Raw genomic sequence first — 18,234 nt, forward strand, 5'->3', positions numbered from 1 at the left:
ATTTGTCTGCTCTTGCAGAGGACCTGGGGTCAGGTTCCAGAGCACCACGTGGCTCACAATGGACAGTAATACCAGTTCCAGGGGGTCCACTGCCCTCTTCTGACCTCAGAGAAGAGGATACTTGTACATGGGAAGTGCACACATTTAAGAAAAAGCATACTTTCAAAGAATCACCTCAGCATATTTTGATGATTATCACACATTAATTTGGATTTTTATTTTGAATCCAACACTGGAGAATCCCAAACTCCCATGTAACACCACCTTCAGGGCCATGGTCTCTCTCCTGGCAGCCCCTCCAGCAGCCACCGCTAAACCCCAGCTCTTCAGTTCCTCTGTTGTGCCACCAGAGGTAAGGCACTTCACCTCTGTGTGCCTCAGTTTCCCCATCTGTTAAGAAGAAAGGTTTTGCAGTGTGCAGTAGCATATGCCTTAATCTCAGAGGCAGGTGTAGGCAGGCATAATATCTCTATGAGTTTGAGGCCAGCCTGGTCTATGGGTGAACATTCCAGGTCAGCCAAGGCTACATAGTCAGAACCTGCCAAAAAGAAAAAAGGAAGGAAGAAAAAAAGAAAGGAAAGAAGGAAGGAAGGAGGGAAGGAAGGAAGTAAGGAAGGAAGGAAGGAAGGAAGGAAGGGAAAAGACCGCTGTGTGCCCCTTAATGGCATATGAACACTAAGAATAGGCCTGGAAGCGCTGCTACCTGCCATTATGACACTCCCAGACTTGACACAGTCATTCCCTCTGCTGGGCACTTTCCTCCCCCTGACTTCCGGAGGTGTTAATGCTGTGGCAGCAGCCAGAGGAGGCGGGAGTGCAGAAAGGGGTGTGAGTTAAGGAGTTTTCCCCAGATCCCTTTCTTGCAAACTGCTGGAGGCTGTCACAAATGAGAAGCTAAGCAAAGGTGCCCCCCTTTCGGGAGGCTTCAGGGCCCACCCCGTATTGGATTAGCAACGGGATGTGCCTGGTGAAGGTGCCTGGCACCCGAAGAGTAGCGGGGGGCTGGGTCCTGGCTGCTGCTGGCAATAGAGTGTGCCCCACCCTCGCGGCACAGCTGGCACCAGCCCAGCCCAGACGACTGGAACTATGTTTGGGCTCCATCTATGTCGCTATGCCTGGGAGAAGGGCGACACTGCGGGTCCCACCGCTGCACGGGGACTCAGGATCCCACCCGCCCCAGGGCTCAGGTGCCTGCTTCAGAGATCCCGACGTCTCCGCGCAGAGCCCGGCGTGCGCCCCGGCAGCTGGATGGGGACCCACGGACACCCTTGAAGACCTTTCCCCAACCGGCCCATTACCTACCTCGGGGTCGCACCAGGCGCTCCCACCACTCGGCACAACAGTAGCCGCGGAGACACCCCGCGGGAGGCTGCCCGTTCGGGTCCGCCCCCGAGCCCCCATTGGTTGGCCCGGGAAGGGGCGGGGCCGAGGAAACCTTCTCCGGTCTGCGAGGCCACCGGAGGTCCCGCTCCGGACACTCGCGGGTCCGTGCCACCGGAGCCCAAGTTGTCCTGCGGGACCTACGGGCTCAGGGGCCGCTTGCAGAGCGCGTGGTGCGCAGTCGCTGCAGAACTGCCCACGACAGGTGCAAACTCGGGATCCGCTGCGCCGTTCTGTCCTCGCCGTCGGGTGTCGCGCCGGGCCTGGCAGTCTACGGGTGGATGCGAGTCCGCTGAGCGTCCGAGATGGCCGTGCGTCCCGGGCCGCTCTGGCTGCTGGGCCTGGCTCTGTGTGCTCTGGGCGGCGGCCACGGGCCACGGGCCCCCCATACCTGTCCCCAGCGTCGCCTGGGAGCGCGCGAGCGCCGAGACATGCAGCGAGAGATCCTGGCGGTGCTCGGGCTGCCTGGGCGGCCCCGACCCCGTGCGCCACCAGCCGCCTCCCGGCAGCCAGCATCCGCGCCCCTCTTCATGCTGGACCTGTACCACGCCATGGCCGATGACGACGACGGCGGGCTCCCTCGGCCTCACTTGGGCCGCGCGGACCTGGTCATGAGCTTCGTCAATATGGGTAAGTGCGAGGAGGGCCCAGGTGGCCGCAGTCTCGGTGCGGAGTGGGCATGGCCTGTCTGGGGATGATGTCCTTGGGTAGTGCAAGTCTCCCTGGGACAGGGAGCCAAGGAGCAACAGAATCACAGGGAAGAGGCAACTGTGGGGTCAAGGCTGGAAGGTCTGAGCGTTAGCGCGGGTTCCCAGGGTCTTTGCCCACCAAGGCTCCCAGGAGTGGGAATCTGGTGATGCCCAGGTCCCCTAGTCCCAGGTCCCCGGAAGACAGTTGATTCGTCCTGGGAAGACTGATGAGTAAACAGAAGCTGTGATGCTATCATTGTGATAAACGCAGCCCTGAAAAGAGGGACAAAGTTCAGTGTAGAAACCTGTGGTCATATCATCAAAGTGACCATAGCTGACCCACACGCCCTGACGGCAAGTTCTTTCTCTGCAGCAGGAAACGGGTGGGTGGGGTGCACTGTCAGGAGGTGGAGTGGACAGGCTCAGACCATGACTACATGTAGTTTTGCGGGACTGGGCCCCAATACCTGGACCTTGGTCTGGCATGGAGTGAGTGTTCAGGCCAGTGAATGAGCCAAGGGGCAGTTGTGAGTCCATTCTCCCAAATTGTGGCTCTTCCTTTTTCCATGGATCTCTAGACCTCAGGGCCACCTTCTATCGTCTTTTATCTTTTAATATATGTGTATGAGTGTTTTGCCTGCATATATGTCTATGCTCCACATCTGTGCCTGATGCTGGAAGAGGCTACAAGAGGGCATCAGGTCCTCTGGAAATGGAGTTACAGACAGTTGTGAGCAGCCATGTGGGTGCTGGGAAAATCAGATCCAGGTCCTCTAGAAGAGCATCCAGTGCTCTTAACTCCTGAGCCATCTCTCCAGCTACACCCACCACCTTTAAAAATAGTTTCTTTTATGTATATGAGGTTTTGCCTTCATATATGTATGTGTACCATGTGCATGCAGTGACTCGTGGGGGCCAGAGGAGGGCGTCAGATCCTCTGGGACTGGAGTCAAAGATTATAGGAAGTCATGAGCAGCAGGTGCTCTTAACCACAGAGTCATCTCTCCAGTCCCAACCTCCAATAGTCAGAAAAGTATTTTTCCAGAATACATTTTCATCACAGTTGGTCAGGTCCCCACCTGCGTTGCTGATGTTTGTGGTGGGTGGGAGCCTGGGCAGACACTAGGCTGGGTCCGTTTGAGTACCAGGCCTTGAACTGAGAGCAAGGAGAGGACCTTGCCATGGTCACCAGCCCATGCACTGCTTAGCTTATCCTCCTAGCAGCCGGGCAAACAGCTACAGTCTCTACTCCCATTGCTCAGGGGTGGGCAGGGAGACACAGAGAAACAATGTCTGCCCTAAAATAGCTCTGTATCCAGTGCTGAGGTTGGTGATATTCCTTCCAAGATGGGAAGAGCTTTTGAGAGGGTATGGGCAGAGGAACACAGGGGACTGGACAGCAGGGTTTGTGTCCTCAGCCACTTGTTTTCCTACCTGAAGGCAGGAAGAGAGGGCACCCAAGCCTCTCTTTCCCATCCAGCTGGTGGTGGCTGAGGCAGGGTAGAGCATAGCGGGAAGGTAGTAGCTATTTAGCCAATAGCCCAGCTTTAATGAGGGACCGCCTTTCTGCTTAGAGGGCAGGGTGGGGACTTACGACAGACCACATGTGGGACTGTAACTGCGTCTCCATCCTTAGGACAGGCTGACCCAGGGCTGAGGACTAAGAACTAAGCATAGAGTTGCCCAAGAATGTCCCCAGAGGAGCTGCTGATCAGAATGAGTCACCACCCAGGACATGTTCTGCACCCCACCCCCATCCTCTGGGCAAAACATGAACAACTCTGGTGGGAACTGGAGCTGCTGTGCAACTTCAAGGAAGTCTCTTGTCTCTGAGCCTAACATCTGCCCCTTTAAATGGGACTCCTTGGCCAGGCATGATGACATACAACTTTAACTCCAGCATTCCGAAGGCTGAGACAGGAGGATCTCTGTGAGTTCCAGGACAGCCAGCCAGAGCCATATAGTGAGACCCTGTCTGAAAATAAATGAATAAAGGGGACCCCTGGTGACCTGTCCTCAAGGTTAGATGACAGACAGATGAGCAGGGAGAGAAACACAGCCTCCCTTCACTTAGAGTGTGAACTGGGGGTCAACAGTGGCCACAGTGTGAACAGGAGCCAGGCTGCTGCCAATCCCCAGCCCTTTCAGCTGCAGCCCAGCTTTGCAAATAAAGCAATAAGATCTATGTGGCTGCATGTGGTGAATCACAACTATAAACCTAACACTCAGGAGGTTGAGGCAGGAGGATTACCACAGCTTCAAGGCCAGCCTGGGCTACACCTTCTATTTAAAGTCATCCAGAGCATCAGAGTAACAGCAGACCCTATTGAAAGAAAGAGGGAGGGAGGGAAATTAGCCCCATGTGTCTGTGTCTCATGCACACTGAAGCCTAGAAATAGATTCTAAAAGCCAACCAAAGGCTGTGTGTTCTGTGTTTAGAAGAAAAGTTACCCTTTGACCTTTACATTCTTCTGTTTTCTCATTTGGTTGGGACAACAGCAGGTGAACCTGTTTTACCATCCTGTTTCATAGTCCCAGAGAGGATAAATAGCAGGACCAGGGACACACAGCATTTAGTCACATCCATGTTGATGATTTCTAAATCCCATTTCCCTCACACTGCCTGACTCCCCCTGCCCCCAACCACTGCCTGTAGGACCCGTGGAATTACCAAGCAGGACTTTGTTGAGTGCAGACTCACTGTCGGTGACCCATCAGAGCATCTTTATTGCCACACTAGTAAAGTCTCCCAGCTAGAGTGATTTTTGGTGTTTGTCTTTTCAGGACAAAGTCTCACTATGTAGCTCTGGCTGTCCTAGAATTCACTATGTAGACCAGGCTGGCCTTGAACTCACAGAGATCTTCCCGCCTCTCTCTCTCTCTTGAGTGCAGGGATGAAGGGCATGAGCCACTATGCCTACCTTAGAATGATTATCTGCTGATTGCCAGGCCCCTGAAATTACCAGGCAACATGCCTGATGCCTTCTGTTGCCCAAGCCCAAGCCCAAGCCAGAAGGAAGGTCAGGGCCCTGGAACCAGCATGCCACAGACAGCAGCAGCATCCCAGGGTGGCAGTGCCTGTGATCCTGTGGAGCAGTGTTACAGCATACTCCTGTCCCTGCTGTCCCTGTGCTAGGAGAAGGGAGAGCCCTGAGCTAAGTTGGTACTCTCAGCACCAGACCCACCTCTTGTCCCCTCCTGATCCACCCTCAGTCCCTGCTGGACTCCACCATTGTGGAGGACCTTCCTGTGGTCCTCTGCAGTGATAGTATCAGAAAAATGAGATGCCTCCCAGCCCTGATCCTTGACTCTGTTTCACTGGCACCTGCTAGCCTCACTGCTCGGTCCCTGGGCTGGATGGCCTCAGGCCCTCCTGTCCTTCCCAAGGGCAAAAGGGATCAGGAAGGACCAGCTCTGCTTATGTCAGTGGACAGACAGGCAGCTCTGTTCTGGATGGGGAAACTGAGGCACAACCAGCACCAACAGGCAGAGTCTAGGCAGGATGACATGGAGCCATCTGCATGTGCATTGGTCTCTTTCCAAGCCCAGGAAGTTTTATTCCTGAGGCCTCAGACAGCTGAGGGCAAGGGCAGCAATGAGCTGTGGTGGCCGGATCTGAGGGAATGAGAGACCGGCCTTGGTGCTCATTGCATAAATTCAGACCATCCACATCAGATAACGTGTTCCCCTGGGAATCCTGACTCTACCAGCCCATCCCCCTAGGCAACTGCTACGATTCCCATCACCAAAGTCTCCCCGGCCTGGTTCTAAGCTTCATAGATTATGCAGTGTGTGACCACCCTAGTGTGCTGTATTAACCCACTCCATGAATTTCTCTGCGAGTCACCACATTCTTATTTCCATCATTTGTGAAGTCTGATGATAGATGACCTTTGTTCATTTTATCCTTATTAATAGAGATTTGGTTGTGAATAAAGCTTTCTCTTTTTTGCGGATTATTTTTTTATTCGAATTAGAAACAAGATTGTTTTGCATGTCAATCCCAGTTCCCTCTCCCTCCCCTCCTCCCCTACCACCCTCCCCCCAACTAAAACCCTACCTATCACATATCCTTTCTGCTCCCTCTGGATGGTGAGGCCCTCCATAGGGTGTCATCAGAGTCTATTGTGGCCTTTGGGATAGGGCCTAGGCCCACCCCATGTGTCTTGGCTCAGGGAGTATGCCTCTATGTGGAATGGGCTCCCAAAGTCCACACCTATGCTAGGGATAAGTACTGAACTAGTACAGGAGGTCCCGTAGATTTCCAAGGTTTCCTCACTGAAACACATGTTCCTGGGGTCTGGATCAGCCCCATGCTGGTATCCCAGCTATGAGTCTGGGGAGCAAGAGTTCCCCGATGTTCAGGTCAGCTGTTTCTGTGGGTTTCACCAGCCTGATCTGGACCCCTTTGCTCTTCACTCGTCCTTCTCTGCATCTGGATTCCAGTTCAATTCAGTGCCTAGTTGTGGGTGTCTGCTTCTACTTCCACCAGCAGCTGGATGCGGGTTATCGGATAGCATATAAGTCAGTCACCAATCTCATTATCAGGGGAGGGCATTTAAGGTAGCCTCTCCTCTGTTGCCTAGATTGTTTGCTAGTGTCATCTTTGTAGATTCCCCAAACCTTTCCCTAGTGCCTGATTTCTCTGTAAACCTAAAATGTCTCCCTCTATTATGATATCTCCATTCTTGTTATCTTCTATTCTTCCCCTGACTCAAACTTTCTGCTCCCTCAGTCCTCCTCACCCCTCCTCTTCTCCCCTTCTCATTCTTCTAGCTCCCTCCCCCCTCTTCCCATGCTCTCAATTTACTCAGGAGATCTTGACCCTTTCCCCTTCTCCAGGGGACCATGTATGTCTCTCTTAGGATCCTCCTTGTTTCCTAGCTTCCCTGGCAGTTTGGATTGTAGGCTGGTAATCCTTTACTCTATGTCTAAAATCCACATATGAGTGAGTGCTTACCATGTTTGTCTTTTCGTGATTGGGTTACCTCACCCAGAATGGTTTCTTCTAGTTCCATGCATTTTCCTACAAATTTCAAGATTCCATTTTTTTTCCTTCTGCTGAGTAGTACTCCATTGTGTAAATGTACCACATTTTCCCTATCCATTCTTCAGTTGAGGGGCATCTAGACTGCTTCCAGTTTCTGGCTATTACAAATAGTGCTGCTATGAACATCGTTGAACAGATGTTTTTGTTGTATGAATGTGTTTCTTTTGGGTATCTGCCTAGGGGTGAAATTGCTGGATCTTGTGGTAGACTGATTCCCATTTTCTTGAGGAGTCGCCATACTGATTTCCAAAGTGGCTGTACAAGTTGGCACTCCCACCAGCAGTGGAGGAGTATTCCTCTTTCTCCACATCCTATTCAGCATATACTGTCGTTGGTGTTTTTGATTTTAGCCATTCTGACAGAAGTAAGATGATATCTCAGAGTTGTTTTGATTTTCATTTCCCTGATGGCTCTTCTATAGCAAAAAATAGCAACAGGAGTGAATAAAGTGTTCTATCTGTAGTTGCAGTTACTCAGGTACCTGAGGCTGGGGCATCTTGAGTTCAAGGCAAGCCTAGGAAATATACTGAGGCCCTGTCTCAAAGAAAGGGGGGAGCGGGAGAGGAGAAGAAAGAGAGAGAGAGAGAGAGAGAGAGAGAGAGAGAGAGAGAGAGAGAGAGACCTGGACCAGGCAGGGCTAGAGAGGTGGTTTAGGGTACAGAGAACTTGCTGCTCTCCCAGAGGACCTGATTTGGTCCTCAGCACCCATGCCAGATGGCTCACAACCCCTGTTGCTCCAGCTCTACTGGGATCTCATTACCTTTGGCCTCTGTGAGCACCTGCACTCAAGTGTACATACCCACATATAGACAGATGGGCATATATATAAGTAATAAGAATAAATCATTTTTTGTTTGTTTTTCGAGACAGGGTTTCTCTGTATTGTTTTGGTGCCTGTCCTGGAACTCACTCTGTATACCAGGCTGGCCTCGAACTCACAGAGATCCGCCTGCCTCTGCCTCCCGAGTGCTGGGATTAAAGGTGTGCGCCACCAACGCCCGGCTGAATAAATCATTTTTAAAAAGAAAAGGAGATGAGAGATATAGCTTGGTGGTGGAGCCAGCCCTTGCCTAGTGTGTTAGGCCCTGAGTTTAATCCCCAGTACTGAAAAAGCATCTCCTCATTCCCATCCATTTCGTGTGTGTGTGTGTGTGTGTGTGTGTGTGTGTGTGTGTGTGTGTGTGTATGTATGTGTGTGTAGCATTGTGCATGCATATATGTGCATGAGCTCACCCTGGATATTGGATTTGGGGCCTTTCCCTTCCTAAGCAAATGCCCTTACCACTGAGCTTCAACCACACCCACCTCCATTTTTAGAGACCAGATTAAGAAACTTCACCCCTATTTTAAAAGAGGTGGGTAAGATTTCCACACACCTGACCTAGCGCAACTCTTCCATCCTGAATAGACAAGCTTCCCCCATAATGAAGTCCCAGCCTGCATGATACATCTCCTAGGCCACTAGGCTTTCTCTAACTGAGTTGGGGTGACAGATAGCTCTTCTTCCTCCTTGTCCTTGGGAAACAACCTAGAAATGACCTAAATGGGATTCTCCATGACCCTCACCCCACCATGTGCTACAGCCCCTGTGGGCAGGTGCTCAGGCAGGCTGGCAGAGGGGAAGGAAACAGCCCAGTAGGAGTCAGGGAGCATTGAGCTGCATCAGGCGGGATGGAAGCCAGCCGTCCCCATCTCTGTGACACCAGCAGTGAGTACGTCTCTGAGTGTCCCTGACACCCCCAGTTCCATGGGACCCAGCAGGAGGAATGTGGCTTCAACAGGCAGGCATTCTAGGGTCCTTGTGGACAGAACATGCACCTCAATATGCCGCCTGTTGAACTCCAGGTCCACTCATTTTCATGGCCTGAGTCTAAAGTCAGTTGCACACTACCCTGAGCTCATATGTAACCTCAATGGAGAGCTGCCTCAGTTTCCCAGCCTCTGAACCCCAACCCTGAAGACCTTCCCAGTTCTGACTCAAATGTGTCCACACAGCCTGCCCACTGATGGGGGTCTCTCCAAAAGTGAGTCATGGGATAGGGAACTAAGCAGGCATGTGTCATCATGACCACATCTTTCTGGCACATTCCCACAGTTCAGTTTTTCCTTGAATTTCTTCTGGAGGAATCGCACCCTTGCTCACATCTCCTGGGAATTATTTTTTACCTCAGCAGGCTTGATGTGGTGGCCTGTGCGGGTGTTCCCTTTTAATTTGGGGTCTGGAGCCAGCTGAGGACTGGACCGGTAATTATGTGTGCAGAACTGCTTATGGAAACGGCCTGTGAAGAAAGTCAGTGCAGAGACTCAGCTGAAAATACCCCAGGAGTGAGCCTGGGTCTTGCCACAGGCTGAGGCTTCTGGTGGGAGAAATTCCTTCAGGTGTAGAATGCACAGGTCAACCCCAGGGCCCCACCCTCCTCTGAGGTCCGGCACGAGCCCAGGAGCCTCTCAGCCATTGGTATCAGCAGCAAAGGACAGTCATGCCCAGTCCCTCCTCCTCAGGGTCTGGGGTCCTGTCCCCACCCTCAAAGTCCCCACCAGGAAAAGAAGCAAATCCCACAGTAAGTGCAGGCATTAGTGGCCTCTGATGGAGACTCACTGTGACATGGTTGTCAAGCTGACCAACAGCAGCACCCCAGTCCCAGGTGTGAGTAGTGGACACTGAGCCGTGGGAAAGAATAGACAGACGTTCACTCTCTGTGTCCCCAGAACACAGTGATGAGCACACTGCTGCAAACCATCTATCCACCATTTCAGCTACTGCCCTAAAGAGCTCACCATCCAGAGGCGACACAACCCACTGACACAAGGGGTCAGACCACAGCCTAGTATGAAAGGAGCGAGAGAGTTGAGGAGGCTCCTCAGCAGGCCTGAGAGAAAAGAAAATGTGTCAGTCAGGAGAGCACAACCTAGGAAAACAAGTTTGAGGCAGCTGGGATGTGGAGAGGGTCTCAGGCAGAAGGCACAGGAGGCTGTGGTGGGTTGACAGACAATTTACAAGATGGTGGAGTGCTGAGACAGAGCAGAAGCTAACTCTCAGATGGGCCCTGAGGGGCAGAGGAAGGGGGGTAGCTTCAGACTAGTGAGAAGACCCCATTCTCCGAGGGCCAGCCGCTTTGAGCAGAGGAGGGTGACTTCTGAGGTGTTTCTTCTGGTCAGGAGCAGGACAGATTTAGGTTGTCTGGGTGAATCTAACTTTGTCTAGGAGAAACATTTTGTGGGTGTCTTACTGATTGATGCAGAGTCTGGCTGGATAGGCACAGGGCCCCAGATGTAGACTGGCAGGATGTGGACACTGCTGTGGCCAGGGAAGCCACCTCCTGCCCACAGTGGGCCTTTTCTTAAAGCATGGCATCTGGAGCTGGTTTTATCGGGGTCTGGAGAAGGAGGCCAAGAGTCCTAGGATTGTTTTCTCAAAGCCTCAGGCAGCTCAGACGGTAAACTTGGCCTCCCTGTTTACAGCTTTGCAGAGGGCAGCATGCCTGTCCCCATCCTGAGCCCTCTGCTCTGTGGAGCTGCCTATCTAGAGTCCTTGCTGGAGACTCCATTTTTCTTGTGTGTGTGCGTGTGTGTGTGTGTGTGTGTGTGTGTGTGTGTGTGTGTGTGTGTGTGTGTGTGTGTGTTTGCGTGTGTGAGGGTAGCTTTGTGTGACATATGTAGGCCTGAAGTTGACACTGGGTACCTTCTTTAACCACCTCCTCCTTAGGTATTGAGAGGGTCTCTCTCTGAACGGAGAGCTTGCCAGTTTCAGCTAGCTAGCCCCTTGTCCTGAGCACCCTTTCTCTGCCTCAGGAGTGCTGGGGTTGCAGGCGGCTTTCATGTGGATGGTGGGACTCTGCACTCCAGTCTTCATGTTTGCAGTGCAAGTGATTTCACACTGAGCCCTCTCCCTAGACCTCATTGCTGGAGACTCTCTAGACATACACTGCTGCCCAAATGGCATCAGGCTTGCCTGTGAATGCCATCCACTGTCACAGCATCAGCAACAATTGAACTGAATAGAATTCTTCCCAGGTCACAGGGTGTCTGGGATCACTGTGCTGAGTTATTTGAGGTAAGGAACAGAGTGTCCTGTGAATGGCCTGGCCTTTCCTGTTACTCTGTGGTCCTCTTGTGTACTTCAGCCCCTGCTGCTGGATTCCAGCCATGCTGGCTTCTTTAGGGTTCTCATACACAGGCCCTGTGTTTTTCAGGGTTTCTCTGCTGGGGCAGCTCTTCCTTCACCTTTCTGAATGCTGGTTCCCCCCCCCTTTTTTTTCATTTAAGAAATTTTTAATTATTGGGGCTGGAGAGATGGCTCAGCAGTGAAGAGCTTGTACTTCTCTTGTAGACCTGAGTTCTATTTTCAGCACTCAGGTTGGGTCAGTCAAAACCACCCAGCTCCAGGTGATCTGACGCCCTCTTGTGGCATCCCAGAGTACCTGCACTCATGTGCACACACTCTGCTCCCCCACACACAATTAAAAATAAAACAGATCTTTAAAAAAAAAAAAAACAAAACTTAAATATCTTTTATTGTTGTGTATGTGAGTACAGCCTAACACCTGCCACAGTGTACATATGGAGGTCAGAGGACCAACGTCTGGTAGTGAATTCTCTTCTACTGTGGGTTCTGAGATCAAACTATGATCATTAGATTAGTGGAGAAAGTCAAGCCATCTCACTGGCCTAGTTCTTTCTCTTTCTACAGTCTTGACTCACCGTGTCTGAAAATACAGCATGGGTTGTTAGGGTCATCTGTAGACAGTGGTTCTCAGCAGGAACCATTTTGCCTCCCTGAGGATCTTAGGCAATATCTAGTCGTTGTTATTGCAGCTGCAGAAGGGCAGGGTCCATATGGACATCGGATAGGAGGTCAGGGATGCCGCTTATAAGCCTGCAGTGCAGAGAATTATGCCCGCAACAAGGAATGTCCTGCCCAGATGTCAGCAGTGCAGAGCCAAGGCACCTGTGGAAGGCCAGTGATGTCTGATGCTATTTGCTGGTGTTAATATATGCGGTATTTCGGTGTGTGTGTGTGTGTGTGTGTGTGTGTGTGTGTGTGTGGTGTGCACATGCCTGCACGTCTGTTTAGAGGTCAGAAAACAGCCTTAAGTATTATTCCTCGGGACCTTTCTATCTTTTTTTTTTTTTTTTTCTGGTCTGGAACTCACTGATTAGGCTAGGCTGGTTGGCTGGGTAAACTCGGGGAATCTGCCTATCTATGTCTCCCCAGTGCTGAGGTAAGAAGCCCTTCTCACTGTGCCTGGCTTGTTTTTGTTTTTGTTTTGTTTTGCTTGTTTTTCCAAGACAGAGTTTCTCTGTGTAGCTCTGGCTATTCTGGAACTCACTCCATAGACCAGGCTGGCTTTGAACTCACAGAGATCTTACTGCCTCTGCCTCTTGGGTGTTGGGATTAAAGGTGTGTGCCACTATGTCTGGCTTTGTTTTTGTTTTTAATGTGGGTTCTGGAATTCAAACTCAGGTCCTCATGATTCTCTCATTGTCCCTCTAGCCATTAGGAAGCCCTTTCAATGTCAGCTTCTTAGTACGCTTTTTTTTTTTTTTTTTGAGATTTGGGTTTTTTGGGTTTTTTTCTCCGTTTTTACTCTCTCTCTCGCTTTCTCTCTCTTTTCTCTCTCCCTCTCTCTCTCCCTCTCTCTTTCCTCTCTCTCTTTCCTCTCTCTCTTTCCTCTCTCTTTCCTCTCTCTCTCTCTTTCTCTCTCTCTCTCTCTCTCACTCTCTCTCTCTCTCTCTCTCTCTATCCCTGGCTGACCTAGAACTTGCTCTGTAGACCAGGCTGGCCTTGAACTCATAGACATCCACCTGCCTGTGACCCCCCCACAAGTGCTGAGATAACCTGAAAAGGTCAGAAGAGAGCACCAGACTCCCTAGAACTGGAGTAACAGTTATTAGCTGCCAGCTGGGTGCTGGGAACGGAACCTAGGTTATCTGCAAAAGCAACATGTACACTAAGTGCTGAACCATCACACCTTCACTACGAATATATAGTCAAATTGCTCCGATTTAAAAATCACAAAAAACAAAAACAAAATTTTCCTCATTGTAGCTAAGCCCCGGACACAAGATACAATTAGTTCAATTACTGTGCTTTGAATTTTGCTAGGTTTGCATCGTTATTCTTGCATTTGAATTGATTCTTGTTTCATATTTTTGTGACATCTTTACAAAACAGATAAAGCAAGGAGCCTTGTCAAGCGGTCTGATTCCTTTTCCATGCCCTAAACTCTGTCTCTGTCTCCTCTCACCACTCACGAGTAGTAGTCTTTTCTTATTATTTTTTTATTTGCGACTTAAATTTAAAATTTTAATTTTAATTTTAAAATCTATAGTTGCAGAGCTCGGGCAGCAACTCAGTTAAGACCCTTTGCTCTGCCCATGAGGATCTGGTTTGAATCCCTAACACCCATGTTAGAAGCTGAGCACAGCTTTATATGCTATAACCCTAGCATTGGGAGGTGGAGACAAGCAGCCTACTGGCCAGCCAGCCTCACTGCATCTGGAATCTTGCTGTTCAGTGAGAGACCTGGTCTCGCACACAGAAGGTGGAGAGTAACAGAAGAAGACACCCAATGTCCTGCTCTGGCTTCCACATGTGTGCACACAGGCATACCCCCCATACATTCACATGCATACACCACACATACTACATATGTACCTGAACCTGTGTGCATGATAGATGTATGTGTTCATAGTATTTCTTTTACCCTTTATTAGATAAAGGATTATTATCTACTTTGCTCCCGTGCTTTTTCCAGAGTTGTGATGTTTCTAGAGAGTATGTCATGAAGACTACACATTACATGCTTCAGCGGTGTTCCCAGCTGTGTGGCATCCCGCTGAGATGTCCTCAATTCACAGCTTGTCTCCTATTGCTGCTTGGATTGTTTCTGGTAGTTAATGCTGCGACAGCCTTGTACACATCTCTTTATGTATTTTTGTGACTGTCTTTGGGACATTTTCTTGCAAGTTGAATTTGGAAGTCAAAAAAATTTCTAATTGTTCTTGATTATTACTAAGGCACCCTAAACCAACAGGGCTGAAGAGAGAGGTCTGGCGTCATTTAAGGGAGGTGCTTTCCAACCAGGCTCAGGCTTGCCTCCCGGGGGCCTTGGACAGTCAATTTTGGTCATTGCTAATGGGGAGGGGAAAAGGCTGTGGACATTGTTAGCACACCCTTCCCTCTACAGGACTGTGCCTGTGACAGGCCAGCCTGAACATGAATCTGGCTCAGGAGAATCATAGATGAGGAGCACACCCCAAGTGAGCAACTCTTGGAGGGTCCTTACCACCCCTAAAGTAACTCCACTCCAGACTGGGCCTGGAGGCCAGAGTCTGAGCTCAGATTATTGCAATAGCTGTGTCATCGTGAATACATGGACACAGAGGACAGGTGCATGCTCAGGTGTGGGCTAGCTTATTTCTTGACTCTGACCACTGAGTCGACCTAAAAATGACACCCAGTAGTCATGAGCAACCTGGTACCCAGACCTGCTTTCTAAATGCCCCTCCAGCAAAGGAAGCTAAGCTCCCTGGGGAGAGGTGGAACCTACATCATCAGATGGAGACTATGTGTCAACAATCTCAACATAGAATGGACAAGGAGCCTTGTGTGACAGTGCACACTTTATCTCAGAATTTAGGAAGACTGTGACTTTGAGGCCAGCCTGGGCTACCATAGTGAGAACCTGAGCCAGGAAGGAAGGGAGAGAGGAAGGGAGGGAGGAGGAAGAAGGGAGCGGTAGTATAGGATGTTAGCCTAAGGTATAAAATAAACAACCACTAATCCATAATGATGTTAATGTAATTAAGAAAAAGGGCTGGGCGTTGGTGGCACACGTGCTCAGGAGGCAGAGATAGGTAGATCTCCGTGGGTTCAAAGCCAGCCTGGTCTGCAGAGCGAGTTCCAGGACAGCCAGAAAAAAAAGAGATAGAGATAGAGAAAAGACAACTCTTAATAAGTGAGGAAGGAAAACAAAATACTATTGCAGATACTGTAGAGTGATGCAGGCAAGATTTACTTGTGGATATTAGCACAGGTTTAAAAAGAAACACGTTATTCACATCCTGGAGCTGGAGAGACGGCTCAGACATTAAGAGCACTTGCTCCAGAGGACTCAGGATTCATTTGCAGCACCCTCATGGCAGCTCACAAGTATCTGCAACTCCAATTCCAAGGGATCTGATGCCCTCTTCTGGCCTTCCCAGACACCAGGTACACTTGTGGTGCATGAACATATAAGCAAGCAAAAACCCCCATACACATACGTTTAAAATAACAAGAAAAGCCTGGAAATACCTTCCCCATATTATAAAAGGGAAAATGGTAACCTCATAGCAGGGGAAATCTGGCAGACACCAAAGAATTGGCTACTGTCATGGACATCGTGCGTGTAATACGATGCCCTGAAGGAGGTGCGGCCACTTGTACCCTCCTCCAAAGTGCACTGTCATCATGCTCACCAGGAGAAAATGCCACCAGCACCCTTCAAAGGTGCCGAGGTACTAAGAGATAAGGGAAGACTAGCCATTGTGACAGATCAGAAAAGCCACGGAGAGATGACAAGGAAACGCAGTGTGATCCTGGACTATAGCCTGAAACAGAAGGAGGCATTAGAGAGAAAAGCCTGGCCAGATGCACTGGTATCGGCCTGCTCTTCTTCCTGATAATCTAGATTAGTTCAGACAATGTAGTAGCAGAACGTATAGAAGGAATAAAAGATCTCTGTTATTCTTGTAACCTAAATAGTTAAAATTATTTCAGAATAAAGTCAAGAACATAAAGTGGCCCTAAATAGTCCCTGCACTATTCTCAGTCTCACTGCTCCCCACCCCTCAAGGACACACACTAGCTCTGTAGTGCAGGCTGGCCCAACTCACCCTGTAACCCAGGCTAGCTTTGAATGCAGTTGGCCTCTTTCCTCTGCCTCTAGACTGCTGTGATTACAAGACAGTGTACGATGACTGTGGGTATGTATATCTAGATAGATAAGTAGACAGAAACACATACACACTGAATTAATGAATTAATGTAATTTAAAATGTGATGAATAAATGAGGTAATCTTTGTGAATGTTATTAGGGAAAATGAATGCAGAAACTGAAGGATTAAAACAAACAAAATTTTTATTTTATGTATGTGTATGCCTGTGTGCATATATGCGCACTATGTGTGTGGAAGCTCTCTGGCCAGAAGAAGGCATCACATGCCAGGCAGTGGTGGCACAGGCCTTTAATCCCAGCACTCGGGAGGATCTCTGTGAGTTCGAGACCAGCCTGGTCTACAAGAGCTAGTTCCAGGACAGCCTCCAAAGCCACAGAGAAACCCTGTCTCAAAAGAAGAAGAGAAGAAGAGGAGGAGGAGGAGGAGGAGGAGGAGGAGGAGGAAGAGAAGAAGAAGAAGAAGAAGAAGAAGAAGAAGAAGAAGAAGAAGAAGAAGAAGAAGAAGAAGAAGAAGAAGAAGAAGAAGAAGAAGAAGAAGAAGAAGAAGAAGAAGAAGAAGAAGAAGAAGAAGAAGAAGAAGAAGAAGAAGGCATCACACACACAGAAACTGGAGTGACAGGCAACTGTAAGCTGACAAGCAAGTGCTGGGAACTGAACCTGGGTCCTCTGCAATAGCAATAGATGCTTTTAACTTCTGAGCCATTTTGCCAACAAAATTGAAGGATTTTATAAAGCTGTCAGAACTGTGAGAAGAAAACATCCAGAACCTTCTCCCACCTGCCTCAAAGTAACATTCTAGGACCCCCCCATTTATGCATTATTAACTGCACAGCGAGAAACTTCTTCCACATACCCCAAAGTGAGATTCTGGGACACCCCCCAACTTATTCATTATTAACTGCACAAGGAGAGACACCCTACTCAGAGACAGTATTCCAACCACCAACCACTCCTCCTGGAGTCACCTCTGAGAATTCCTGGAAGGGCATATCTCACATGGTCAGGATGCAGGACAGTGGCCAGGAAATTGTCAGTGTGTTCCCCCAGACTATCTGATTCTTCCAGGGACCGAGTTTTGCCAGCATCACAGCCAGCAACAGGATTTTACTGGGAAAACCCAAGAAACCACATCTTCCAGGCCATGCCCTTTCTCAAATTCGCTCAGTGGACTCTACAGCCAGGGGCTGGGAAGCACGGCAGGCCTTTTATTTACTTCCCCTGGTCATCTGTCCTGATTTTGGCTAATTCTAACTCATTTTTACACCATTGCTTTCATCAGCACATGGTGTCAGGATGCTGTGATGGAGAGGACCCTGCTGAGAGCTAGGACTCCTGGGTCCCATGCCCAGATGAAACAAAAGTCCAAATGCTACATAATGCTCTTGTCCCAGCCGGAACATTGTTGAGGGGCTGCCTCTTGGAGTGTCGGCATCTTTGGGAGATTCCAGACCCTAATTTATGGGGAGGTGAGGGTTGGGAGTGTGTGGAAAAGGAAATGCTTTTCATGGTGATCTTTTGGCACCATAATGAAGGTTCCCAGTGAACTGTCAAAAGATCAGATGGGTGGAAAGACAGCGCCTTGAAACCTTTCACAAATATGCCTTTGAGATGAAATATTTTCATGGCATGGTTTCTTGTTCATAATTGTTTAGAAAAATAAAACTGAGGGCTGGAGAGATGGCTCAGCAATTAAGAGCACTATCTGTTTTTCCAGAGGACCCAGGTTCAAATCCCAGCACCCACATAGTGACTCACAGCTGAGTGTAACTTCTGTTCCAGGGAATCTGATGTTCTCATACAGACATACCTGCAAGCAAAACACCAATGTACATAAAATAAAAATAAATACATTTTTTAAAAAATTATAAGAAAAATAAAATTGAGCTGGAAATGGTAGCACATGCCTTGAATCCCAGCACTGGGGTGGCAGAGGCAGGAGGATTTTTGTGAGCTCAAGGCTTGCCTGGTCTTCATAGCCAGTTCCAGGGACAGACAGGGCTACATAGAGAGACCCTGTCTCAAAAAGAAAAAAGAAAAGAAAAAGAGAAAAAAAAGAATGTGCCTCCTGCTCTTCTGTGGCTTTGCGTTTCAGACACACCCTTCAGATGGGACTCTCTGAAGGCTGTCCCGTTGACACACAGACTCTCTGAAGGCTGTCCCATTGACACACAG

General features: G+C 49.5%; 1 protein-coding gene across 1 annotated transcript in view; it reads left to right on the forward strand.

Annotated features, from left to right (window-relative positions):
* The first annotated feature begins 1,616 nt into the window (after positions 1 to 1,616).
* The window catches only part of Bmp8a (bone morphogenetic protein 8a), a 30,381-nt gene continuing 13,763 nt past the window's right edge, over positions 1,617 to 18,234 (forward strand). Inside the window, exon 1 of the mRNA XM_027399189.2 lies at positions 1,617 to 2,010. Within this exon, the coding sequence (XP_027254990.1) occupies positions 1,686 to 2,010 (325 nt within the window). The 5' untranslated portion in view covers positions 1,617 to 1,685. The remainder of the gene's footprint in view (positions 2,011 to 18,234) is intronic.

The sequence above is a fragment of the Cricetulus griseus genome, chromosome 2 (assembly GCF_003668045.3).
Source record: "Cricetulus griseus strain 17A/GY chromosome 2, alternate assembly CriGri-PICRH-1.0, whole genome shotgun sequence".
NCBI lineage: Eukaryota > Metazoa > Chordata > Mammalia > Rodentia > Cricetidae > Cricetulus > Cricetulus griseus.